Source organism: Pseudopipra pipra, chromosome 9, assembly GCF_036250125.1.
Source record: "Pseudopipra pipra isolate bDixPip1 chromosome 9, bDixPip1.hap1, whole genome shotgun sequence".
Lineage (NCBI taxonomy): Eukaryota > Metazoa > Chordata > Aves > Passeriformes > Pipridae > Pseudopipra > Pseudopipra pipra.
This window is the reverse complement of record NC_087557.1, coordinates 9,124,125-9,150,261: the sequence shown is the minus strand read 5'-3', so window position 1 is coordinate 9,150,261 and position 26,137 is coordinate 9,124,125. Positions and strand designations below refer to the sequence as shown.

The 26,137-nt window shown below is 46.0% G+C and overlaps 1 protein-coding gene across 8 annotated transcripts; it reads right to left on the bottom strand.

The window, feature by feature from the left end:
- Window positions 1–584: 584 nt before the first annotated feature.
- LHX9 (LIM homeobox 9) lies at window positions 585–21,678 on the bottom strand. Of its 8 annotated transcripts, none has more exons than XM_064664470.1 (7): window positions 20,882–21,669; window positions 20,505–20,637; window positions 14,915–15,197; window positions 13,006–13,208; window positions 11,869–12,221; window positions 6,485–6,687; window positions 585–1,962 (listed from the first exon to the last, which is right to left on the bottom strand). In XM_064664470.1, the coding sequence occupies exons 3-7, from the start codon at window positions 15,086–15,088 to the stop codon at window positions 1,906–1,908; spliced, it is 990 nt and encodes a 329-aa protein (XP_064520540.1). In that variant the 5' UTR covers window positions 15,089–15,197; window positions 20,505–20,637; window positions 20,882–21,669; the 3' UTR covers window positions 585–1,905. The 8 variants fall into 8 exon arrangements, with proteins under 8 accessions (XP_064520540.1, XP_064520539.1, XP_064520536.1 ...); XM_064664469.1 differs by having other exon boundaries at window positions 11,869–12,224; window positions 20,882–21,661; XM_064664466.1 differs by lacking the exon at window positions 585–1,962 and adding an exon at window positions 2,442–5,292 and having other exon boundaries at window positions 20,882–21,678.
- Window positions 21,679–26,137: the final 4,459 nt, after the last annotated feature.

Below are 26,137 nucleotides of genomic sequence, written 5' to 3'. Positions count from 1 at the left end.
CAGACAAGTATCTAGACTAGAAATATCTCTGTTAAATATTAAACCAAGAGGAAAAGAAATTCAACTTACTGAAGAATAGAGTGACTTATAAAAGAAAAATTATGGCACATAGGTTTTTTTCTTGGTCCTAATCACCACCAAGTTCTTTACTGATTGAAATAATTGAAATCTGTAATATTTTCCTGTGGACAACAGGGGGAAACCACATTGTGGCTGACATGAATAATTACTTTCTTACATTTACTTACTTTCTACAGCAATAAATATTCATAAGGCTCAGTTTAAGAATTTCACAATATACTTAAATTTCTGATCAAGCTGATTTGAATTAAGTTCACTATGCTAACCTTTTCAATAGAACTTTACAACATACTATAAAACTGTTGTTTAAACAATTCTTCTCATAATTACCACCAATAAATGATACCTTTTTATTGCCATTAGAACACTCTTAGTTACCAGTTTCCAGAGATCGCTGCAGTAATCTGTACATAACTTTGTCTTATGTCGTTAAGAATTGTATGGTTTTCTTTTTAGAATTCTGAAACTGGAAAAGCTTAAGAAAACATGCAAAATGCTGAGGATACACGTAAGTGAAATATTTAATGTCCATCATTCATAAAAGTTACATTGTTTACATAGGGTTCATTAGTATATAATAAAAATGTCATCTTAATGAAAGATTTTCTAGCAAATCTTTTATATGTTAATTTGTTTAACATATGCTTTGGCTATACAGCTAAATAGGAATATATTTTAAAAAATCTTTCTGCAAATAGTTGCTTAACAGTTACAAAACCTCATTACTAAGACGTGGTTATTGTTACACTTGCCTGTTGGCTTGTAAAAATCATCTGTGATTTGGACTGGGAATCCTAGGACCAACTTTCTGTAGCATACTTGCTCATTGCATAGTGACCATGTAAACAGCTCAGGGATCCACAAATTATATCCTTGTACTCTAGAAGTCATTGAGGATTTTACATATTGTACTGTTCGTGTTTTCTTATATTGATGAAGAATTTTGGGGGTTCTTTTATTGTTGATGCTGATGGGAATTTATTTTTAAAACGTCAGTTTTATACAGGAAGTTAAAAAATTAAAAAGTTAACACCAAAGGAAATAATTTTACACTGTGCAACAGTATTGCTACCTCATTCTTTTTGATTTTAGATATATATAGCATATTAGAACTGTACTGTACTGTTTCTTCTCAAAAGAAAAGTTTAAATTAGTTGGAACAATTGACTATGTGTTTACATAAAGTTAACTATGTTTGCATCAAATAAAATGTTTATTAATGAAAGCTATCATACAAGAAACATCAAAGAGAAATTCATTATACAGAAATGTACACTATATGTGACAGATGGAAAAGTGCATGCAGATTTGTCTCATTTAAAGAAAATTAATTCGGAAACAATAGTACTAACGTTACTGGGTTTTGATTCCTATGATCTTGGATGAGTGAAAAGTTCTCTTTGAATTTACAAAAATCCATTTAACAGATATGACTAGTACACATTAGCAAGCAAGTGGAATGAATGCACTCGGATTTTATTTTACAAGTACTTGTGCTTGACAAATGTGATTTTTTTTTTTTTTTTAAAGAAAAGGTTTCGTCGAATATGGGCTGGGTAGATTGCTGCCAGGTTGCTCTGGTTTTATACATAGTTTCTCTAAATTTGTTTTTGATACCACACAATTTGTTGAAGCCTTCAGTTCTGTTAATTAGACACCATGAAATAACATATGTTTTGTTAACATTCAGGAAATGACATCAAGTCTTTTATTTTTATTTTTTGGCTCAATAGATTTTTAAATGTATGATTATCGTAACCTAATATTGTCTTTGTCTTCACTGCAGTGGATTTCCGATCAAACTTTTCCCCTTCTTTTAATACTTTAGGGAATTTTCAAACGTCGGGATGTTTGGCTGTAATGCCCCATGATTTGTTCTCCCTGAAAGAAATCATAGTGACAATTTATTAAACTACAGAGCAACCTGGCTTTTCGGGGTCTGCAATTCTATTTTGTGTTCAATATACCTAGCATTAAATCTTGATTCATTTCATCATACTATTTAGGTTATATTTGTCATGCAATTACTTTAGCTGCTAGTTTTCTGGCTCTTTTAGAAGTCTAAGACAGGGTTTCAATATCAAATCAGTGGGGCATTACTTTGCATGTTCAAAAAAGGAGCTTAAAAGGCTAAAATCTAAATTGCACCAGCAGTAGCATATACATCGAATATGAAGAAATTGAAAACCTAAGAAGGAACTTTTAAAAATTTAAAAGGCTGTGTTTCTGTGTTTAATACCAATTGTTCATAGGTACCATAAAAGTAAAGAGACGCATTGGTACACGTAGACTTTAAATTTAAAAAAAAAAAAAAAAGGAAAAAAAAACAACAACGAAAAATTGATGGGAAATAAAACTCCTTAGATTCAAAATGGTTTATTCACACAAATTTAATAGGATATATCACAATTGTTTGGTCCATAAATATTTAGGGGAAATAGTTTCTATACAATGCATTTATCAATAAACAAAGAAACATGGACAATTTTGCTAGACCACTTACTGTACTATAAACACGAAGCTCAATATATAAGATTATTGGATTTATCAACTATATCTGAAAGAGTGCACAACTGCTTTCTATGACATGTTTGTCCCCTCTAACAGGATACACCATAAAAAGAGTTTCAGAAATAAGAGGTAAAACAGTACAAAACTAGTGAGGTGTCAAAAGGGCTTAAAACAGTTAATTTAACAAACAACACATATATCCTGATTTTTCACAAACTTACTCCCAAGGTATATCATAAGGCACATAGTAGAACTGAGTTTTAATTAGTCTACTTAATAAAGTAGATCTCTAGTACCATATATTGTTCTGTCAAAGAACAAAATTTATAAGTATCAATATTTTTACCTGTAAAAGTGTATTAATAAAGATCTCAGCCTTACCAAGGTCGTTTGGTCTGGTTAGTGGTAAATGCCCATAAGGTAATAGAAATAGGAAAAGTCAAGATTCAATATCCGTAGAAGATGATAACCATACTTGCTAAATATATAATGGCAAACACACCTTTCTTCTATTACAGTGTTAACATCTCTTCCGTCATCTTTTTTTAAAAATAAGCTACTTTTCTGTGCTAATTTTCTAAAAACCCTGAGCAAAAATTACAATAATGCACTTTAATGTGGGCAGTGAACTGTCAATATGTAACCACACATTTATACAGCCAAAAAGGACACCTTTAAAATATATTAAATAGCCACTTTGACCACCAAAAAGAGATTTGATGGTGTTTAAAAAGTGGGGTATATGTGCAAAGTTATTCTTAACAATCCACTAAAAGCAAGACATAGATCTTGACTGGTTTTTGTTCGTTTTTGTTTCTGAGACTCTCCACAATCTAATTGGTGTTCAACTACAATAAAAGGATACAAATGAACATTCACCACTGCCCAGACCATTCAGACTTTTAGCTTAAATAAAACTAAAAAAGAAAGATCACTACTGTAAACTAAGAAATGTATTCAGATCAGCATCCACAAGGCTTCTGAGTTTATCGGCTTTAAAGTTATTCACTGCCAATTCCTGGTTTTGTACGATTTTTGCTAACAGTTTTTTCTTTTCTACAAAGTTTAAAAAGTTAAAGTATATGTTAGAGATATTAATGAACTAAAGATTTTTAAGTTCCTGTGTTAAACCAAGTGTCTGATACAATCTCAGGAGACATCTAAAGTAAATTCAAAATAGTAATGAATAAATTGTACTGAAATAATTTTCCTTAAACATCTTAATAAATTATATTTTGCTTATTTCCATTTTCCCTGGAAAAAAAAAAAAAAAGTAGGATTTACCAAAAATTCATTTTAATAGTACATGTGCATGCACCTTCCTGGAAATTATTTCTATACTTACTAAAGTAGCTGGGCAACCTCTTGTGTGCTTTGATGGTATGGCATCAAAGCCATGTAGCAAACTGCAATTTTTATTCTTTTTAATTCCAAATCAGAGCTGCTTGACAGACAGAAATTAAAACCACTCCCTATGCAATATTTCAGATCAGTAGGACTCCTCACCTGCATTATTATTCTGTTATTATTAATTTACTAATATTCTTATAGGAGCGAGCTCATTCTGGAGGGTTTTTCCCAGATCTTGTCTTCTTAATGTACAGGACACAAATTTGGAGACCAGCGGCCTGATCCTGCCATCCTCACCCACATGCACTCTCATCACTGGGTCTCTCCAAGTCCTCCATCCATGCATGGCTTTCAGTGGTGGCCAAGGACATCCCAGCTGGGTGAAGAACTGGCAGAGGAGCGTTTAGCTATCCCAGTGAGATCCCCAGTGCTCAGGGAGGATCAGGCTTGTGACTTATGCATTAGAAAAGAGCACTGGCACTTCCAGTCTGACTGTTGCAATGATTAGTTTTGTTAATTTTGTATTTGTTATTCAACATTTAAAAAAATAAATCATACAAAACTTTTAGAAGCATTATAAAAATGAAATTAAATTTAGGGTTCTTAAATGCTGAAAGTGAACATACAATCCTGAAGCAGCATTCTTTTGATGCTGGCTTTTATCTGGTTATGGAGAAGGGAAAGAAACTTTTTTTGTTTGTTTTTGTGGTAACAATCAATTCTTTTCAAGGTTCTGGAAATAAGTAACATACAATTTTAAGAGGCACTTATGAGAATGATTCAAAACCTTCTCTTAGGTCATTTGATGAATTTAAAAAATTTGAGTACAATTTAGCAACAATAAATGTTCATTTATTATAGCAACATATGACTTCAAACTCATTTGCCAAGTGGCTGCAGATGCTACACATCAAGCTGTTTATTTTCCCAAATATTCTGTGGGTTTGTTTGTTGGTTTGTTGGTTTGTTGTTTCTTTTTTTTTAAAAAAAAGGCTTGAAAATAATAATAATAATTATAATAATTATAATAATAATAATAATGAAGAGTAAGAATTAAAAAAACAAAAAAAAAACCCAAAAAAAACTGAAATGTTAGAAAAGGTTTGTTAAGGTAGTTTGTGAGGGGCTCCCGGATTCGTGGCTGTCCAAGTTAGAGGTCACTGATGTCACTACAGTGATAGTGGGATTGGTCAGGTCTGTTAAAGTGGTCGCAGTGCCGGGTGGAGTGAGTGCGCCGCTGTCTGCTGAGGGCGGTGCCGGTAGTGAGGTGCCATCAGCTTTATCGACACCCCCATTCTCCTGCCGCAAAAGGTTCCTTCTGAATTTGGCTCTTGCGTTTTGAAACCAAACCTGCAAACCAATCCCAATTGATTTCTTTACCGATGCTTGTTTTTGTTTTGCTCATTTTTGTCTTTGTTCTTGCTCCTAAGTCATTTTTGATGTTTGTTTTTGTGTGTGGCCCATCACCTAAGTCATTCTACAGCCACTCTTGCTACTGGTGGTACCGCCTTTCTCACAGGCCCAGTGCTACAGATGCTCACTGGAACATCACAGCCCCACGTGCAGCCCTTTCAGAGCAGCCCTAAGAAAAATCTACTCATTCAATCCCCAAATGAAAGCAACTTTCTTGATGGCCATGTAGTGTTCCTTGGGTTGGGTAGCTTTGGGGTCAAGACACATGATAAAGATTGAGGCAAAGGGTGAATGAGCAGATTTTTGCCAAGGCTGAAAGTTTGTCTTGATTATTTGAAAAGGCTGAAGAGGAAGGAGGGGTAATTACACCATCTCTATCATACAGACTGCTGATATGGGTCACCTAATCTTTCTGTTCTGTAAGGTTCACTGAAAATCTTTTAGGTGACATGTAACATGGACAAGGAATTGCCGCTAATAAATTCTCCTACCTCAATCTCTGCCCTTCTTTGGCACTCTGCATATAATACACACCTCACTAACTTCACTGAGCTAGCACACACCACATAGGGGGGTTTTAACATAATTTACCAGGCTGTCCTTCATAGGGAAGTGACTTTTGACTATGTAGGCCCTTAATGATAACAGATGTCTAACAAGCATTGAGAGAGGGAGCCAGCTGGTCCTGGAGGATCATGTTGGTCAAAGCTTGTTGGTCATAGTGGGGGATCTCTTAGTCAGGGGCCACATTATCTACTTCTGGGGAGCCCAAAGGCTTCACCCGGTGTGCATAAAATTAGTATATTTGCTACTTCTACCCTTAGTGAGATCACCATGGAGAGACTACCAATCCCAGGATGTCTGCTGGGTTGGTAGACTCTGAAGACAGTTTCCTCATGTTGAGGTTGCCACTAATTATAAATCACACTTTCATATTCGGCTGCCTTGGGGCAGTAAGGCATACATCCGACACTCCTGCCACGTAACACCGTACCCCTCTGCACACCCACTAGGGACACACCTAGCAAAAGTATTTCTATGTATGTTGCTCTTATTACACATAAGGGAAACGCTATTGACTAGCAGGGGTAGGGGGAAATGCTGTCAAGCCTGTGATGTGGCTTCTTACCTGCAGAACTCTCTTGGTCAGGCCTGTTTTCTGGGCAAGCTGCTTGAGGTCCTTGGCATCTGGGTTGTGGTTGATAGCAAAGTAGGACTTCATGGTACGAAGCTGGTGGTGTTTGAAGGAGGTGCGCATGCGCTTTGTCTTCTGGGACGGGGGATAAGGCTGCTGGTCTCTGTCCAGGTGATCTGCCTCATTCTCATTACAACCTGTCCAATAAACAAAGTGGAACAAGGAGTTAGTGGCCATGCATCACGTAGGATAAAGGAACCAAGGCAAAATCTTAAGTCACATACAGTTTAGAAGGAAGCAAACAAGGGAGAAAGGAAGGAAGAAAGGGCTAAGACGGTACATGGATAAGTACAGATGTGATAATTAAATCAGACCCAAAAAGATCCAGAATATTATAATTTCCTATTCTTAAAACATGCTGTGTCCCCCAGGCCTGTACCTACTAAGGGCAGATTTAGAAAGTTTTCTCTCCTTTAGCATTTAGTCTCTTCCCTGTGGTGATGGTTTTGCTTTGGGCATTCAAAGAGTCATTTGGAATCTCATTCAGATTTTGAAATCTCACTCATTGAAACACTCTTAGCTTGAGAGAAGAATAAAGGTCAAACCAGCATTTTGAACGTTCCTGAGCTTTTCCCCAAATCACAAGCACCTATAAAAGGAGATGTGCAGCAGGAAAGTTTCTTATGACAGTTCATCAAGAAAGCGTAAAATCTGGAGTGTTTTTGCTGATAAAATAAATGCTTTTGGACTCTGCATGAGAGTTTATATGAACTGCTCAAACACCTTAATCTGTAAAACATGTCTAGAAAGCAGTTGCATCAAGGCTTGATTCAGTCCCTCAATCCCAATCCCAATCAGCAGTAGCTCTTACTTGATACTGATTTAGGACATTTCTACAAGCAACCAGCTAGGGGCTGAAAACTTGAAGAGAGCTTCCCTGATTTCCCTGATTCCCCTGATTCAGGATTTTCAAGTGTCTATGAAAGATAAGTTTGTTTCAGATTACACTTTTATGGATGTGAATTACGTACAAGAGTTGCAGCTCTTTGGGAAAAGTGGCATCATAACTTCATATTGGGGAAAGAAATGACAGTATTGGCAAAAAAAAAAGTAAGAAATATATCTATATTTTTCTTTTCAGCTTAAACAGAAGGGTTAGCAATTTCTAGGATCTCATTTTATAAAGATAGCTTAGTCTCACAGAAGAAAATTAATGTGTCATCATAGCAGGGAATATTAATTAAAGAAGATCTAATTAAAAATATTTCACAATGTCTGTAAATTAAACCAAGTTTCATTAGTTGTTCATTTGGACTTTTGAACTGCCTTCCAATAGTTACTGGATTATTTACAAGGCCTAGCTGATCCCCACTCCTAATTTGAAAAGAGAGAGAGAGAAAGGGAGAGAAAGAGGCAAAGCGCACAGTACAGACAGACTGATGTCAGCAGTGCTGAAAACAGAGACAAAGCAACTTGAAACCAGGAGAAAATAAAAAGTTTCTTGAAGATGTTTTCTCTTTTGAATTATAAGACAAGTCAACATGAACAGATGCTGGTAAGACAACACTTTGACAGAAAATCAGGTGAATATTTAATTATAGCTAGCTTTGCTTCTAGTCTTGGTAAGAAGTATATCTGCACTTTCAAACAAAGTAAGCTGACACTTCTGAAAATATCAGGAGTTGAAAGTTGCCTTAAAAACAATATCAGGCCAGATTTGGATTGTATTTACTACTTGTTTTCACAAGCAATCACACTGCCTTCAGTCGAACTGCGTGGGCCGTAACTTATGAGCTGACATAAATCAGAGTACCAGAATTCAGCCCTCAGATTTTACTTCAGAGTTGCAAGCTGCTTGTTTGTGTTGTTTTTCCTAGGTTTACAGTAGCAACACAAACTTCCTCAGGCTCCTCTGTCCCGCTTACTGTTCTTGCTTCTGTACTCCTCTTTTTTTTTTTTTTTTCTGTGATTTACTTTATTTCGGCTTTTATTTTCAAGAGAAAATGGGAAGAGAGCTCCAAGCATCCTTAGACAATCCTGCACAATGATTACAACTCACTCTCTGTTTTACATGGGTGAAACAGTGTTATGTGGTTTGGCCACATCACAGAGCAGAGTTTTGCACTATCTCCTGGAAAATTAAGGGGATGAAAAAAATCAAGTAAGACATTATTGCTCATTCCTTTGCAGTGGGATTGGAGGGTTGTTTAATTTTGCTTTCAAAAGAGCTAGAATAGTTTGCCCCTTATTGCCAAGAATTCTTCAAGGGAACTCTTCATAGTTTTTCACACATACATACATATAATGAAACAAAGTAAACAGCTCTGAGTAACAGCTGTGTAAAATATTTTCCTAGGCAAATCTTCTTCACCATCTCATTTCTGTAACCTGTGAGCTGTAAGTCAACACAGTTTCCCACAAAATACATATTAATTCTATGATATAAGAGGTAATATAGAGAAAGCCTTGAATGTTTTAAGTACTTTTGAATAGTTTCTTCCATTTTTCACATTAATTCCAGACAGCTCACAGGTATGAATGACTTTTACCTCATAACATTTTGAGTTATTTATTGTTGTGTCTCCGCTTTACAACCGAGGAGTTGGGAAACAGAAACTAAACTACCAAACAAAATACAGAAGAGAAAAATTGTTGTAGATCCGGCAGCAGGGTTGGATTTTCCATTCTGGCCCTGCGCTCAGCTCCCCTGAAACATAATTTGGACGCAAATCTGAGCCAAGGCCTGCAGGATGGCCTGTGAATACACACACTCTTATGCTCAGCTGGGGGAAGTCGTTATAGCTTCGCCGGAGTTTCGTTTTTAAAGGTCGGGTTCGTGTCCCATAGTGTCTTGGTACATGGGTACGGACACCCGCAGGGGTGTTTCGGTAGGACACCGCCTTGGCTTGCCGGGGAAGTTAAAGCCGTGGTGCCCACTGAACACGGAGCGCCAAGAGGAAGCTTTGGCTGTGGGTGAGGAGCTGCCAGCACGGAGCGCTGTGTCTCGGCCCGGGCGCGCTTTAGCGCAGAGCCGAGTCCGGGGCAGGACTGAGCCCGGGGCCCCTCGGCCCTCCCGTCCCGGGGGAACAGGGGCAGCACCACCGCAGCCATGGCCGGGACCCGGCCCGCCTGGCCTGCCGGATGGGCTGCGAGGTCCCGCTCCTGCCTTGGAAGCGCTAATGGTGTGTCCGACATTTAATTTTCTGTGCACTGCTTGCCCTTTGTAAATAATTACGTGCAAGAGCAGTTACCGAGTCACAAGGCAGGGAACGAAAAGTGTGTATAGGGAAGTGGCTGCCAATTAGTTAGAGATTTTTTTTTTTTCTCTCAAGAAGAGATTTCATCGACTGCAACTCATTTCGTAACTGTTACAGATTTGTTTTCCTCCCCCTGGATATGGAGCGCAGTGGCTCAGTGGTCTGGGGTCGTTTGCACCGGGTACACGGTTTGGCTGCAAACTGTACTTTCTCGAGACCGTGTGTCAACCCTGGACATTATTAGATAATACTTATAAAAAAAAAATAAAATCACGGCCCTAACAGAACAGATTTCTCAGCCGTCTAGCCTGAGTCCAAAGCATCAGATTCGAGCGTTTGTTGATTTGTTTTTGGGGTTTTTTATTCTCTCTGTCCGTTGCCCGGAGGATTCTGTGAGATCTCAATGCAGTGAGATGGATTTTCATAACGGGCAGTGCTTTTTAATCTCATTTGGAGTCAGTGGTACATCTTATATGACCCGTTGTTGTAAAGAAGGGGAATTTTAAGACTAGCACACAAAAGCTATGTCAGCGTTCGCAAATAATGTCTCTCTTGAGTCCTGAACTGAAGTTTAAGGGGTTTATCCTACACACAACTCTTCATTCTTCTCTAATTTCTGGTCCTAGTTCTAACGCTAAATTATCTCTAGTAATATTTCCCTTTATGAATCTGGGGATTCGGGTGATAGTGTGTGGACCAGGGATAGCACAGAGAGGAGCGCGGGCGCACGGAAAATCCACCATTCGAAGCCTGGGCTGAATGAATCCTGGCTGCGCTACAGGTTCCCTTTTCTTTAGCAGCTTTCAGGATTGATTGGAAACTGCTCCGTAGCCAGGGATTCCAATGTCATCTTCAATTAACAAGGAACAATTAGCGCAGTGATTACCCTGGCTCCAAGGTCTACGCATCAGAGGAGATGAAATCGCCTTGCACAGCTCCCTGGTTCCGAGCTAAAGCCCGTTTCACGAGTGGCCCCAGAGGAGGTGCCGGGGGAGGGATGGGGAGGGCAGGGGGGCGGTGGAGGATTCCTTATGGATCTCAATGAACTTGGTGGAGGGGAGAGAGCTCCGGGCCGATAGCGGTGCACTGCTATCGACCGCGATTGTCAGAAGGGGAGCCCTTGACCCCTGTCCCGGTTGGGCCAGCGGTTCGCAGCCCTGAGGAAGGAGCCCCCGGCTCCCTATCCCGGGCGGGACGGCTGCCCGCTTCGTGGTGAAGCACCTTGCACCTCTCCTGCTTCCCACAGCTTTCTCTCCTCGTTACTGACCATCGGGAGCTTGAGTTTTGCTAAAATAATTTTGGAGTTAGGAGTTTGCTAGTTCGTATTTACCCTCACTGCTTTCGTCTTCCATCTAATGAAACTCTGCCTCAACTGCTTGACCTGAAACTCCTTTGCCTCTGGCCACTTGCACTGTCTGTTTATACACGGTTTGGGTACTTCAGCGACTGGAGTCAGGAAAGATATTTAATACAGGATAACACATTTTTTCTTTCCTACTGCTGAGAGAATAGAAACCGTGCTCCTTAATTACATTTGTTAGTGTTTAGTTACATGGAACAACATGCATTCATTGACCTCTTGTACAGTTTGATCATTTATGTGCCAGTAAAACAGAATTATTCAGCCTGAAGAATTAATCACTATAAATTGAATATCTAAATCGAGTTATGTGCATAGTACATTGGCATAGGAGCCATATACTATACTTTTTATTCTATTTTTTCTGATTCATTTGGTTACTTCTAATTTGAGGTTTAAACGCTGAAATGCTTTTAGCTAAGCAAATATAAACAATGATAAACTACCTCTAAGATTCCTATAGAGAAAGAGCTATGTGGGGTTGGGTTGGGGTTTTTTCCATTTTCCTTTTTTTTTTTTCTTTACCCTGGGAAGTGGCTAAGTTTGGGTGTTTGACATTAATAGGCAAAGACAGCCTTTGAGGAGGGCTGCTGTTAGCTTTCCTGCAAACGCTCCAACCCTCAGAGGGCTGTTTGTTTGATTTTCCAATGGTTAAGCAAGATTTGGCCTGGCTGAGTTACTCACGCACTGCCTAGCTGAGAGGAAGCCCAAGAACGCTCTGTTCGGGGGAACGGGAGGCAGGCTCGGCGTGTGTTTCCCACCTGAGTTGTAGCTGACGATGTCCACTCCCAAGGCAGGGCTCTTTCTTTTCCTGGGCCTCCCCTTCTGGACCGTGCCAGTGCCGTTAAAGTAAGGCAGGGCCAGCCCTCCGCTCTTGGCGGCCAGCTCGGTGTAGCTCAGCTGAGGGGGATATTCTCCTTGCAAAAGGGACTCGAAGTGGGCCCTGCAGTAAACCAGGTTGTCCTTCATGCCAAAGTGATCGCCCGTGGTCAGAGTCTTGTTGCAGGTCGTGCAGGTGAAGCAGCTCAGGTGATAAACCGACTCCCTGGCTCTCATGACCATTTCGGAGGCTGAGATCCCAAGGTGGCAGCGGGCACATCTCTGCACGGAGAACCTTCTGAAGGAAACGGAAAAGTGGGCATCAACTAGAACGGCAAAGACAGAGTTTGCCCCCGGTGCCTCTTGCCTTCTCTCCTGGCCACGGGAGGAAGCCGGGCCCCGACCCCGGCCCCAGGACGACCCATGTCACCGGCTGTGGCCCCTGGCCCTCCTGGTGACGGGACACCCTCCGGGAGCCGGTGCTGGGGTCCCAGGGTAAGCAACTCGCCCTTGCCGCAGAGCTGACCTACTCTCTCAGGACTTGGGCGAAAGCCCTCCCGCTGCCCATGCGAACGGACGCGGGCAGGACGGGGTGGGGGAGATCGGTCCCTGCTCTCCTGGCATTCCTGTCAAGACCAGAAGTGCCGCGGGGAGCTGAACCCCGGGACAGCTGTAAGGCAGGGATCAGGATCAGCAGTGCCCGCTCCCGGGGCCCGGGCACCCTCCGTGGGGCTGAGCCGGGGCGGTGGGTCCCCGGACCGCGGGAAAACCGGCAAGCTGCGGGCAGAGGGAAATTTTTGTTGGGTCTTAAGCTGGTATTTACGGAGGGAAACCGCCGGGCAGCGGGAGAGCCTTCGCCTGTTTGTGTACCGCCACACATGCTCAGTCAGCGCGTCCCCTGACGGTCCGTCCGGTTTTTAAACGTGCGAGACTTTTCGGAGGGGACGCGTTTTCAGGATTAAGCAATCGCTGACTGCGAAAAGCTACCTTTGAAAGCCCATGTGGAGAAAAGAGCGTTTCGGTTCATAATGTCTTTTGAGGGGATGTACTTTTGAACCCATAGGGACTTATTGCTGTACCTGTAGTAATCCTCCTTGCAGTAAATACTGCCGTCCTTGGCAAAGCAGGTGAGTTCTGACTCCAAAGCCAGTTTACATTCACAGCACTTAAGACACCTGAGGTGCCATTGTTTGTCAACAGCCAGCAGGTAATATCTGTCTGAGATCTTCCCTCCACAACCAGCACACAAAGCAGGCTTCTCGGGGCTCATGGGGGGCATGTTCTGCAAAACAACCACACCACAAGGGATGAGACAGGGAGAGGAAGACAGGCAGGCAGGCAGGCTGGGCTGGGGACGGGTCCTGCGCAGGGCCCGGGGCTCGTACAAAGACACTGCTCTCTGGGACCAAACTCTGTTCCCGGCGGGAAGTTTAAGGGGGATCCGGGACCATCCCCGCTAGTAAAGTGTTACCGCGATTCAGCTTTCGTGTTTATACCAGTAAACCTCTCCTAATGATATAAGGTCATGTCAATACCTGAAGGCAACTGATTAGGCCGTAGTAAGAAAAGCAGAGCTCATTCTTTCCTAAGGAACTGAAGTTAAGCTCTGAGGCTTCCCCATTACTTTAGAGTTTTAATCTTAGAGCACTTCACAGGAACAGCATTTTAAAGCAGGAAAATATCGTTTTCCTATTCCGAAAGTTTATGGCAGAGAGTTCAGGCTTGCACTCATTCTACGGCAAATCTTTACCTGTATTTAAACGAGCCGAAACCGCATCTCTAAAGAAAGTCAGGCCATTTAAAACAGGAGTAAGAAAAAGAAGACAGGTGGATGGTGTAAAGAGCAGGGAACGTGAACGCTCACCAGCACGGCTAGGGACACGGGTAGAAAGGTGGCACAGGCTGGTTTCAGCTCAAACTAGCATCTTTTTGTCAGTAAACTTCTGCAAGTTCCCGTTGATCTGCTCCCCACGAGGAGTGTCGCTCGGGACAAAGGGAGATGGAGGGACGGCGGAGACAAAAGCTCTGCCTTGAAACTTGGGGCAGCATTTGCTGATAAAGTAACAGGAGAAAAAAAACCCAAACATCTTGTTCTAAAGTTGCAACTGTTTTAAAGTGGCAACTCCGCATTCATTTTCCAATCCGAAGTTGTGTTCCTCGCCCCCCTTTTTTTTTGCAGCAATTGAAAAGGCGAGTTAAATTTACATTGCAAATCCTCATATAACAAAGCGTGAGTTTATTTAAGAGGAGGGGGAAAGGACCCTATGGCCCAAAGCCTTAAAGCAGTTTTTCAGGCCGTTACTTTGTGTGCAGAGCCTTGTGCGCGATCGGCGGAAGCCCTACAAGTTGGAGAAAGGGAGATCTCGCTTTGCACAAAGCCCAGCGTGACACTCGATTTCTCCGCCATCCTTTAGTACATATCTGAAGACTTTGGTCCTTTTGACTAAGAGATGTTACTTCTAAGCAAAGTAGTCGGCCGGCATAACATTCAGAGAGAGCGGTGCCTCTTTGTATCAATCACACATTTCAGACCAAAAGCAGTTATAAAAAGTAAGCATTAGCGGTCTGAGGTTTAATTTAGGGGGCTCCAGGAGTGCAGAAAAAAAGCAAAGCACACCTCGGGAGCTCCAGCCGCAGCCTTGCTCGAAGGGGCAGAGCGGCCGCAGCCGGCCGAACAGGGGCAAAAGGCTGCTCCACCGTAAGGGCTGAAAACCCGTCCCTGGTATGATTTAAAATAGTTTCCCCGTTGCTCCAGAGAGCACACGCAACAACATTGACTAGTCAAAGGTATAACCGAGCCTGGCCAGCATAGCACCCAACGTTACGGGTGGATTTACAGGGAGCCTCGGAAGGGTTTCGACAAGCAAGGGGTGGCAGGGAAGGGGAAGGGGGAAGCGGCGCCTTTCTCTTCCCAGAGTCAAGGTTTGTCCCGGTGCCGGTCCATGCTTGCGGGGATTCCCTCGCAAAAAGTGCCAGCTCATTTCTTACCGTTTCTCGGCCGTTCATCTGTCCCCCTTTGGCCAGGCGGGACTCGGTTTTGGATCGCCTCTCCATCTCCTCCATGATTCCTTGGATGTGGCCTCCGGAGATCCCGTGGAAAAGCATGGCTGGGGGACGGAAAGGACAAGTATTTTCTTCTGCTCTGCACCCCACTATTTCCATATACAGACCCCAGAGTCTTTAGATCATCCAAAATGTTTACACCGAGGCGCACAGCGCAGGGAGGGAGGTTGCAATAGGAGCTTCTCTTTGCACAAGCACCGAGGGCTTCCTGAAGATGTGCAGAAAACAAATAAGGGGGAGAAAATGTAATAATAATTAGTTCTAAAAATAAAATAGTAAAAGCGAGCTAAAGGATCTGTTACTGTTCTGGAGAGCTGGGGCTCCTGACTGGAGAAACTTGGACCTGGGGCAGTAGAATCGCTCGGGAAAGGATATAGTTTTGAATACAAAGAAAGCAAAAAGAAGTGCTATTTTCAGCAGTCCCTGGTTGCTTTAAAGTTCCCAGTGCCTGTAGGTTGGATTTGGGACTGCTGCTTTCCGGAGCTCTGTCCAATTTGTTAAGAGACTAAAGCCAGCCCATTTTTGATAATTTAGTAGGAGGAGTTCTCTCCCTTGAGCTGCCGCTGATTTTTATTCAGACAACAAAGACCTGTCATACTCCTCTCAACCCCTAGTGATGGGCAAGCAGTGACAAACATTACGGTCGGGGCTGTGGGTGGGGTGGGGTTTATTACCTCCCCCAAACACGGAGTCCCGGGAGTTGGCGGCGACGGCGCCTGGCGAGGGGCAGGGTGGCCCGGGGGCCCCGCTCCCCTCCCGGGGGCCCCGCTCCCCTCAAGGCCGCTCCGCGGGAACCTCCGCTCCGCGGGAACCTCCTCTCCGCGGCCGCCCGGGCCGGCACCGCCGCTCCTGCCGCCGCTGCGGGAAGGGGAGAAGGAAGAGAAGCGCCGTGGCGGGGCAGCCGAGGCGGGATGGAGCGGTCAGACCACTCCCCGGACCCGGGGGGCCGCGGAGGAGTGCTGGGGGGGGAGGGAGCTTCGGAAGCAAGAGAGTTCCGGGCAGATGGAGCGCTTACCGGGGCGCTGCCCCGCGGAGCCCCCGCCCGCACCCTCAGCAGGATGCGGCCCCTCCGCGGGCAGCCTGCGGGGACAGCCCCGGCCGACCGGGGGTTGCCCTGGCGAGACTGCCTCCCTGCCTCCCCTCTCCCGCTCCCCGGCCGCGCACTGCGAGTGATCACTGTGTGTAGGGGACTGGGCGATGCATTCCTTCCTGTCTAATCTCTCCGTCTGTTCCCCTTCCCCTTCTTTTCCCGTTTTCCTACTTACTTCTCACACCACTCTTCCTTGCCTTTCCCTGAAACAGCTGCCGGCTGTTTCCTGACACCTCGATCCCTACTGAAGGATCTTCCTGGCGGCAGTCCTGCGCTCCCTGCTCCCTGGGGGACACTCCACACCAAACCCGAGTGCGACTAGTGAAAGAAGTACCCCAGCCCCCACTTCCTTTCCAAAGCATCCCAGAGACATCCTCAGGGGCTCCTCGAGTCACCTCTTCCATGTAACCCAAGATTCAGGCAGCCAGTTTCCTCCCTTCTCTTTCCCCCTTAAGTAGCTAAAATTAATGTTATTTGCAGATTGAATGTTGCTACATTCCTCCGAGTGCCAGAATACAGCTCATAAAACACAATTTCACACAAAGATGAAGTCAATCAAGTGAAATAAGCCTGGATTTTTTTTTCTCTGTTGGCACACTAGACCCTGGACAGCAGGGCTGCTATTTACTGTAAGTAATGTAATTAGCCCTTTTGGATGGAAATCAATGTGTTGTATATATGTGTGTGTTTTAATAAGAGAGTAATAGCTATAAAACCAACGAGACTCAAAGGGCTAAGGGAATCTCCCTTAAAAAGGGCAGATCCCTCCACAAGCCGTAGTCTCCTGCAGAGCACTCCCGGTCTGGAAAAAAAAATCTGTGTGTTGGTAATAAGGAGGGAAAGATAGGCTTTCCTTGGAGAAAACAAGTCAATTAGCACAATAAGACATCAGGAAAAAATAAACAAGGTGATTCGATCCGGGATACGGGAGCTGTTCGCTCGGGATCCCCAAATCCATCCCCACCCCCTCCTTTCCGCCGCCCCTCCGCGACGCCCCGGCTGCTCCAGGAGACGGGCGAAGGTGCTTCCCTCTCGACCCCAGTCCCGCCGGGGAGCGGTTGCGGGGCCCGCGGCCTTTGTGGAGCGGCCTGGAGAGGGGGGAGAGAGGGGCGGCCGCGCCGCGGGCGGGGGACGAACCCCTGTGCGCTCGGCAGGTACCGCCTGGCTCGGGGGATTGCAGCGATTTCTGTCGACAGAGGTCAAAAAATCTCACTTAGAGATGAGTTTATTTCTAGTCATTCCAATATAGTCTTTCCTCTCTACAGGCACGTTCAGGGGTTGTTTCGGCTTTTTTCCCTTTCGAACTAGATTTTCCTGTATTCCTGTCCAGCTATGTTGTCGGGGTAACTCACCCTGCCTCCGTTTCGTGTTGCGTCTGTTCTCCTGGAATGGTCTGCATTTCCCGTGGCGCCTGGGTTGCCAAAGACACCCCGGCGTGTGCCGGGCTCAGACCTCCGCCGCCTCCCGCCCGCCCGGGCCGCCCCCGCAGACCCTCCCGGAGGCTCCGCCGCCGCCGTCCCGCTGTGACCGTGTCCCTGCCGGGCTGAGCACCGCCAAACTCATCGCGTCCGCCGGCAGCGGGGAAAGAAGGGGGCTGGGGAAGCCCCTGGGCGACCGCCGAGCCCAGTTCCCTCCGAGGGCTAAAGTGGGGACACTGAGCCCCCCGAGCGTGCTGCGCCTCCTCCTCTGGCGCTCCGGGTGCGGGCACCGCTCCTCTCTCCCCTCTCCCCCTGCTTATCTCGCATTTGCTCCCTCGGGTTCACCGAAATGCTCTGCAGGTGCAGTGTCAAAGTATTGGTCCAAGGCAGAGACACCGAAAATATTGTTTGTTAAATTCTCGTCTCTACCTTAGCTCGATGGCGCCGTTAGGAGTAATTGGGCAGACTCATAACAAAACTCAGAAATGACTGAGCCTCCTCCGGTTGGGCACACTTAATTAATTAGAGGGTCCTTTCTTTCTGCTCCATCAGGTACGGTTAAGGATACGCTACTAGCTACTGCTGCTACAGTAAAGGAGGCCAGCGGTTTCCAAGGCGTTTTCTGATTAACATCCTAATGCTGGCAGACCACTTCTTACCTAAAGGGACACTAAAAGTTTGTTGCTAGCATCAAACGTGACTTCTCCGTTTCCAAAAGGCCTGTAGGAGATCAAGGTAAATCTATTTCAATGTTCCTGAGATCTCATTCCTCGCTGCGAACTGATGCTCCGCTGCTCTGAGGCAGGCTGGTAGCGAGAGGTTGCCATTATAGCACGAGGGGCTCCGTATAGTTTTGCTGGTCTGCTTGGGGAGGGGAGAGAAAAGCTCAAAAAGAACACGACAGGGAATCTAAAATCCAAATCTATGAGCCTGTCCCTCATGAATCCATCGGCATTAGCAGTTCCTCATTGCAGGGCGCTTTCATCTCCTTTCTCTGCAGCATTTGGGGAAGGATATCTGATGTGCAATATTCAGAATATTTTAGTAACATGACAGGCGCTCTCAGTTTTTTCCTTTTTGTAAGGCTCTACCCGGGCTCCCCAAGCTAATGAGGGGGGGTAGGAGGGGGGGTGTGTGTGGAATACATCGCTGTGGGGATTTCCACAAGTCCAGCGTTTGTCTGCCCACGCAGGGCTGGAGAGCTCCCACGAACATCCCGCCGCGCCCCGCTGTAGCCCCTGCCCGCAGCCCCTGCCCGCAGGTCCCCGGGCGCTGCCTGGAGCCGCTTCCACCTTCGCAATTAGCGTGTGCCCTGGGCACATTTCAGCGTGCGGTCACTGGGATCCGCTCTGCCACGGAGCCCGCGTTCTCCCTGGCCACGGGCTACCGTCTAAAGCCTATCACAGCGTGAACGGTCTTGTGTTTAGTTCGGAGGATTTAGGGCAAGGTCTACATGCAAATTAATAATTGACCAACAATAATTAGGAGAAAGGGGAGGGTGTTCAGACGGGGGCTGGGGGTGGGGAGGAGGGGGTGTTCTTTAAGCAGAAATGGTTTGGATTTCGCCTGCCCTATTTGAGGCCGTGGCGTGTCCCGGCTGCAGGCGTAGGGCACTGCCCGGGCCAGCCGCCTCCCGCCCCGTAGGGCACCAGGGCTTCACACCCTCTCCGTCAGCACCTGAACTTTTCAAGACACTTCCAGTTTAATCATTTCCAGAAATTTAAAGCGCGTAGTAAAAACAGCAACAGGATTACGATCCTGTTGCCTGCGAGTCGGGTGGTTAAAGCCAGATCTATTTTTAAATCCTAACACTATTTTCTGCTCTACGAGCTTATGGTGGAGTACAGTGCTATTAATGAACAACCTCATCTCTTTGTGAAGTCGGCGGGTACTACATGCAATCTAGACACAAAGAAGGAAAATCTGAATAGAGTTACATCTCTCGGCGGTGGTATCAAATGTAGCTAATGTCGTTTTCAGCATTCAAATAGGTTGCTTTTGGGAGGTTTGGTCTTGTTTGTTTTTGTTTTTGTTTTTGTTTTTGTTTTTGTTTTTTTTTTTTTTAAGCCCGACATTATTTAAAAATCCGCTTCGGAGTCAAATACAACATATTTTACCACCACCATCATTCTCCTCTCTCGAGTCCTCTCGAGTGTACAGTGGACCAACTTTCGTATCACTGTGTTAGAGTCATGTTAAAAGCCAGTGCATCGCAGGCAGATTCGGGCACCAACCCCTCTCCTCCCCAGCCGGGCTGTGCGGGGGCTGGCGGTGTGAGGGACACAAGCGCAGAGTATCTTTAACCATAAACGGCATCGGATTAAAAACCCCCAAAGCTCCAATGTGCTTGTACCTCCCGGTAATCTGAAAACATGTCAATTAAACCACGTATTCATTTGCTTAAGGAGATGATATTTGAATAATAAACAATTAGGTGCTTTGCATGGTAATCCCAAACACATATCTCCGTGGTCAAGCGCTGTGACTGACCACAAACAAGTGATCACACAGCCAGAAGAAAGCAGGAGAGGCAGATTATTGTCTAACATGAAACTGTTCACCGCCCAGGACCTCAGCACTGTCAGCTTCTTAGTTGTCTGATATTAACCGTAATCGGATTTGTACTCCGGTTGTAATTAAGCCGCTGGAAATCATCATATTTTGCTGCTTTTGAAAAGGACTCCCTCACAGACTAGATTCACAGACAGGTGAAAGGAGCCATTCCATTGGAAAAAAAAAATAAAAGAAAGGCAAAGAACACGGGTTTTTTATTTTTTTTTCTTTTTAATTGAGCTGAATGGCTCAGCCTTCCCAGGCTGCTATTTTTCTAGATTAAAATATAGATGCATGAAATGTTATTTGTGAATACACCTGGGAAAACTACCATTCTGTGTTGTTAAAAAAACCCAAACAAACAAACAACAACACGCCAAAGAAACACCACGCAAATTACATCCGTGAGGTCCAAATAGCTGCAGTACTAGCAAAGACTCATGCAGGAGCTTACCTTGAGACCTTAGAAGCTTCTTCCAAAATTGTACCCTCCTTAATGAGTGATGAGGGATGGGTTTTGGATGGAGAAGAGACGCAATGATCTAGCCAGTAGATGGAGGTTGTTCCTTGTTCCTAGCAGAGGATCCCTATGTTAATTAAAATAAACAAGCTGCTTGGTGGAAAGATTTTTTTTTCCTCCCTTCTCTCCCTCTCTCTTTCCCCCCCCCCCCCCCATAGCCTCTGATATAGAATTGACGTGAATTTCTAACCCCTGACCTCCTGCCAACACACAGATACCTGCCTTTTATTTTCTGTTTGTTTCGAAATATTTTCTAAAACAAAATAAATAAATAAATAGGAAGAATGAATGAAGCAAAAAATAAATCCCACCTCTCGATTTTGGCTGGTTTGCTGGATTTTCTTGATTAGCTGTCTCAGCTCCTCAGTAATCAGGTGAGGTGTTAATGGGGAGCTGGTTGTAAATAAAACTAATAAAGCAAAGAACATATTAGGAAATTAAAAAAAGGCGAGGACTGAGAGGCTGTTAAAAATATTGTAGCGAGCTGAGCGTTTCCCCATCACGTCGCTTTTTTCGTTCTGTGCTTATTCACAGCTGAGCAGCAAACCCCGGGTTGTTGCCATCTCTCCACATTTTTTTTTTTTTCAAATCGCACTGAACCAGCCATGGACTGCATCAACCCTTCCCACTTTCATAAAAAGCCTCTCAAATGGAGTCGCTAAACAGCAAACTTCAGCCTGATCTGATGTGATATGATATACGGATTCATGGAGCAACCTCGCTTTGCCAAACCCGATGAAACTGTGAGTTGTCATGCAATACTACGCAGTCAAACCTGGGATAATTGTAAAAGTGAACCCAATTTAACCCATTAGAATAAAATCAGATGCCAAGATGAATCGGAATCATTGCTTCTTAGGTGACAGTACTGATGACAATTGATCCACCGGCTCAAAACAATAGAAAAATATAGGGTCGAGAGTCATTTCGCGTACTCTCCCTGCTCGGGGGAAGCGGGGAGCCGGCGGGGAGGCAGGAGCCGGCTCCCGGCCGGACTGCGGAGGGGCTGCGGCCGCGGCTCCCGCCGGCCCTGGCGGAGCGGCTCTCGCAGGAAGGGGCTCACTGAGAGGACCCTGTGGCCGGGGAGCTGTTTCTGCAGCAGCCACACGAGATGACTTCTCGCTTCGGCTTTGTTTGTTTGCCCGTTTCTCTTAACTCCTGCGACAGTTTCAGTCCTTCTCCCCTGAGCCATGTGACCCTCAGGGCTACGTGGCCAGCTTAGTAATCTATCACAAAAAAAAAAAAAAAAAAAGGGGGAAGCAAGGGATGCTAATGATCTTCCTTGGAGTTTGTCAGCGGAGCCCCGGCGGCGTGCGGAGGAGGCAGGGCGGTCTCGGCTTCCCGCCGGGGTGCGCACCGGCGGGGGGTGTCCGGCCGTGCGCCCGGGACAGGGCGGCGGGTCCCCGAGAGTCTCGGCTCTGCCGAAGGGGTGGCAGCTCGGCAGCGGCCGGGTAACAGCGCGGTGGCACCGGCAGCCTCTCTCCCCGCCCAGGGCTCCCTCCCGGCCGCCGGGGGGAGGCCCTTTGCCCGCCCTCCCTTGGGCAGGGGTGGGTGGGGAGCGCGGGGAGCCCGGGGCGCTCGGCGGGAGCGGCGGCATCGTGCCTGCGGTCCCTATGGACGCAGGCGGGCAGCAAAGGACACATCCCACCCGACAGCAGCAGCTCACCTGGAGAAACCGGCCAGGGAGGTGTCGGGCGGGTGTGTGTGTGTGTGTGTGTGTTGTGCGTGTGTTAGTGTGGGTACTTCTGGCGGAGAAACTAAAAGCCGAGTATGTCTCTGCAGGAGTAGTGGACTTAGGGCAGGGACCATGAGCTCTCATTACGCAGGGTTTGCTGCGCCGGCTCCGGGGTCATGCAAACCCGTCTTGCTCCCATGGTCTGGATGGTGAGAGCTTTTAAAGTAAGGTTTTCGTTAAATCCGCTGGTGACCAGGAAGTTTAAAGCCATCCCGGCCAAAAGTGGGAGCAGCCCCGGTGCAGGGGTAGCTGAACCCGTCGGTTTGTGCGTGCCGGGAAGCGGCTGAGCACGCAGGGAGAGAGGGGCCTTCATGGGACGTGCTGTCTCCTTAACCTCCCTGAGAGAGCAGCCGCCATCTGCGCCAAGGTACAACAATAAGAATTATTAGTATCATAATCACCACGGTGCTGTTGATGCGACTTTGAGGGAGAAGCCCAGCCCCACGGCCCCGATCCGGCTCTGGCTCCGCTGGACGCCGCAGCCGCGGGCTCTTCCTCGTTCCTCCGCTTACTCTCTAAATCGCCTAAAATATTTTTTCCCCAATTACCGGCGCTCTAATGGGAGCAGGAGGCAGAGGAATATGCAAGGCTTATAATAAGCCACCTGCTGCGTCACGTCTAACTAATGTTATGCTTTATTTCATTACTGCTGCCGCGGCAGCAGCACCGGCCCGTGCGTTACAAATCCCCCACCCAGCATGACAGCCGGGAGAGGATCCCGGCGGGGGCCGGAGGCCGGTCAGCGACAGTGACCGATGCTCGGTTCCTGAGCACGGAACCAAGACCCACGGGCGGTACCTCGGCGCGGGACTGGGTCCCGGCCTCTGCTTTGGGGTGCACAATTCCCTGGGTCCGTTTAGAGCTGTCTTTTCCTGCAATGACCCCTCTCCCCCTCTATTTGCATGGACACGCGAAGCTATATAAACAGCAGTAATAGCCTCATACATTAAATCAGTATTTGTTAGCAGAGTTATTCCGAGCCATTTCAGATATTTGGAATCAGTCTGTTCAGTGTAGCTCCAACCTATTGACTTGCCAGACGAGATGTTCATGTGGACCCACTTGCTAAAATGGTGAAAACAGACTTCAGCTCTAAACTGTGCTACTCTCCCATCTGACGGATGTTAACACACAAATAAAATCCATTTGGATGTTTTTTGTTACCAGAAGGCTGCGCTGACGTTCAAATGATCTAAATCTTAGCATCTGGAAGCCTGTACCAGCATCTTTTTGGAATAGGTTTCAAGACATTTCGTTCAACCCAAGCTGAGGAAGAATCAAAATGGGACACCAGGAAACTGACAATAGTTTCCCGTCTAAATGAAACTGGCTTTTCATTTGAAACCACTAAAATGAAGAAAGAAAAAAAAAAAACCCAGCAACCAAAAAAAGCCTTTCTATTTACTACAGCCCCTCTGAGAAACCCCAAACCCTCTCAGCCAAAGTCCATGACGGAGGTGCTGCGAGGCATCGGGATGTCCCGAAGGTCACTACCGCCTGCGAGTCCTCCCACTGGCAGAGCGCTCCACGGCGAGAGCAGACCGGCTTCATCTGAGGGACACTGGCTGGGCTCGGAATTCGTTTAGGATTTTCTGGGCGCAGCAATTCATCGACACTATGATAAGACATGTTATGTGAGTGCCATTCAGCCTTAATGAAGATCTGTGGGAGAAGTCGAGAGAGACAATAAATACAGCTGTCCGGATGTCGGTGACTTTAGCAGGAAATAAAGGAGGGCTCCGTGTTAATGAAACAAAGATGCGGTAGCTCTTGGCAAGGGCCTCGAACGTCCAGGAGTGCTCAATACCTCCTGGGTGCTCATGAATATCTGTGGTGTGCGTTACACTTCATATTATGTTTGCAAACAGGATTCTTTTGTCTTTCAAAGGCTTTTACAAACTTGGACACCAAACAGACCGATGTTCAGTCAAATACAAAGAATTTAAATTATTCAGGAACCCAAGCCATTCCGTGGAGCCTTTCTTCCTACCATCCCCCATCTCAGTGCCGGGGATTTAATCCGGTAGCAAGTGTGTCAGGGAGCCGCCTCGGCCCTGCCCCAAGGCGGCAGGATCATCTCCCGGGGCTGGGGGGCCAGAGACCCGGCGGTGGCTTCCCTGGTCTCCCCTCGGGAGGGCTCTGGGGCCGGGCGCCGCGCTGGTGCTCAGGCATGGCCAAGCTCACTGTGCAGAGACGTCGGAGCATCCCCCGGAGCAGTCGAAGGGGATGGGCTTATCCCAAAGGGCGGATTTTCCCGGTACGCGGCGGGAGCGCTCCGCCGCCCCGGGCATCCGCCTCTGCCGGTGAGGAGCGACAGCCGGGCTCGGCGGTGCTCACACACACAACACAGCACACAGCACACACCACAGCGACACACAGAACAGCACACAACGCCGTCCCGCCCTGCCCCTCCCGCCCTCCCAACAGCCGAAACTCAGGGGCATCGACGACTCTTGGTCATCCCGTTGCTTTACAAAAGTAACGTTAGATACACCCGTGGGATTTACTGATCGTATATGCTCCCTTTCTTAGTTTCTTTCAAATTGAAAATAATTGTATTGCGGGATTGTAACCCATTACTCGTAGCGCAAAAGGAAGGGAAAGGAGGATCAATGATGCGCCGTCTAAAACACACGTTCACATATGGTTCAGTTTGTGTTTTATGACAATTAAAATACATTCACTGTGAGCCAGGATAAGGTACAGCAAATGCCAGTATTCCAGCAGTGGCAGCCATAAAGAGATGATGGGCTTCGGTTTCGCAGCCGCTCTCGCAGAATGTAATGTTAATACTCACACATTTAAAAAAAAAAAAAAAGAGTTGAAGCGCTTCTTTTTGGACTGGTCTTTCACGTTAACTTGCTCATATGGACACTGCAGAAGAAATAAAACAAGTCCTTATTGCATTACTCAGTAATCAGTATGGAAAAGCCCAACCATGCTTATGGTTAACAAGAATTGTTAATGATATATAAATCATTTGATCTATTGTGCCCTCCAGTCTTAAAGGAAAATAATGGCAACCCCAAGCAAATGGTCCTAATTAGTGTCCAAGAAACCACTTCCTAAAGTATCCTTCCAACTCATTCCAGTTTAACTGTCCAGAACAATCTTTTGTTCTTAAACCCCTGTATTTTGTGTGTAACTACAAAAATGCTCTGCATACCTTCGCTTTGAAAATAGCTCATCTCAGGGTACAGCCCAGCACCGGGAGCAGGAGAGAGGACGAGATGATCTCACACTCTGGCTGTTGCCTGTAAATAGGTCCCGATTATTTGAAACTATATTTCCCTAAAGCCTTGCCCTCTGACAAGCCTCCTTAGAGAAGTACCAAAGGGGATTTAATAAAAAAATCGAGTCTCTGCCGTCACTCGGACTGCAACACAAACTTCGAAAAGAAAAAGCTAAAACCGGACCCAGAACCAAGCTGTGCAAATTCGAGCTGTCTGTCACATGCTTTCACCCACTCTTCCCACCATTTTCAAGGGTCATCTGTAAGTTAAATGCATCGCGGGTACACCCACATATACCACACTTGATGTGGTACCCAGGTGATGTGTACCCAGATTCGGGCACACACTGGAGGAGTAACAGAGCTTGGCCAGTGGGTTATTGTGGCCTTGATCTTATCTCCACTGCAAACAACTCAACTCCCGCCGTTTGCTCCCACGGGAGGCCTCTTTCTTGGACGTACATAATACAAACTGCTATTTCTCATTAGCTGGAGTACCAAATCCTGTTGCTTCATGAAAATCGTCCACTCTTCCGCTGAGTCCCGCATATTCTGTCACTTCTATACCACTACAAAGCATAATTCCTAAAGTTTTAAACA

Coding starts and splice junctions, on each gene's coding strand:
- LHX9 (XM_064664462.1), bottom strand. CDS start 15,088: ATGGAAATAGTGGGGTGCAGAGCAGAAGAAAATACTTGTCCTTTCCGT. Junction 6,688..11,868: donor CATCGTCAGCTACAACTCAG/GTGGGAAACACA, acceptor TTTATTGGACAG/GTTGTAATGAGAATGAGGCA. Junction 5,293..6,484: donor TGACCAAGAGAGTTCTGCAG/GTAAGAAGCCAC, acceptor ATTGGTTTGCAG/GTTTGGTTTCAAAACGCAAG.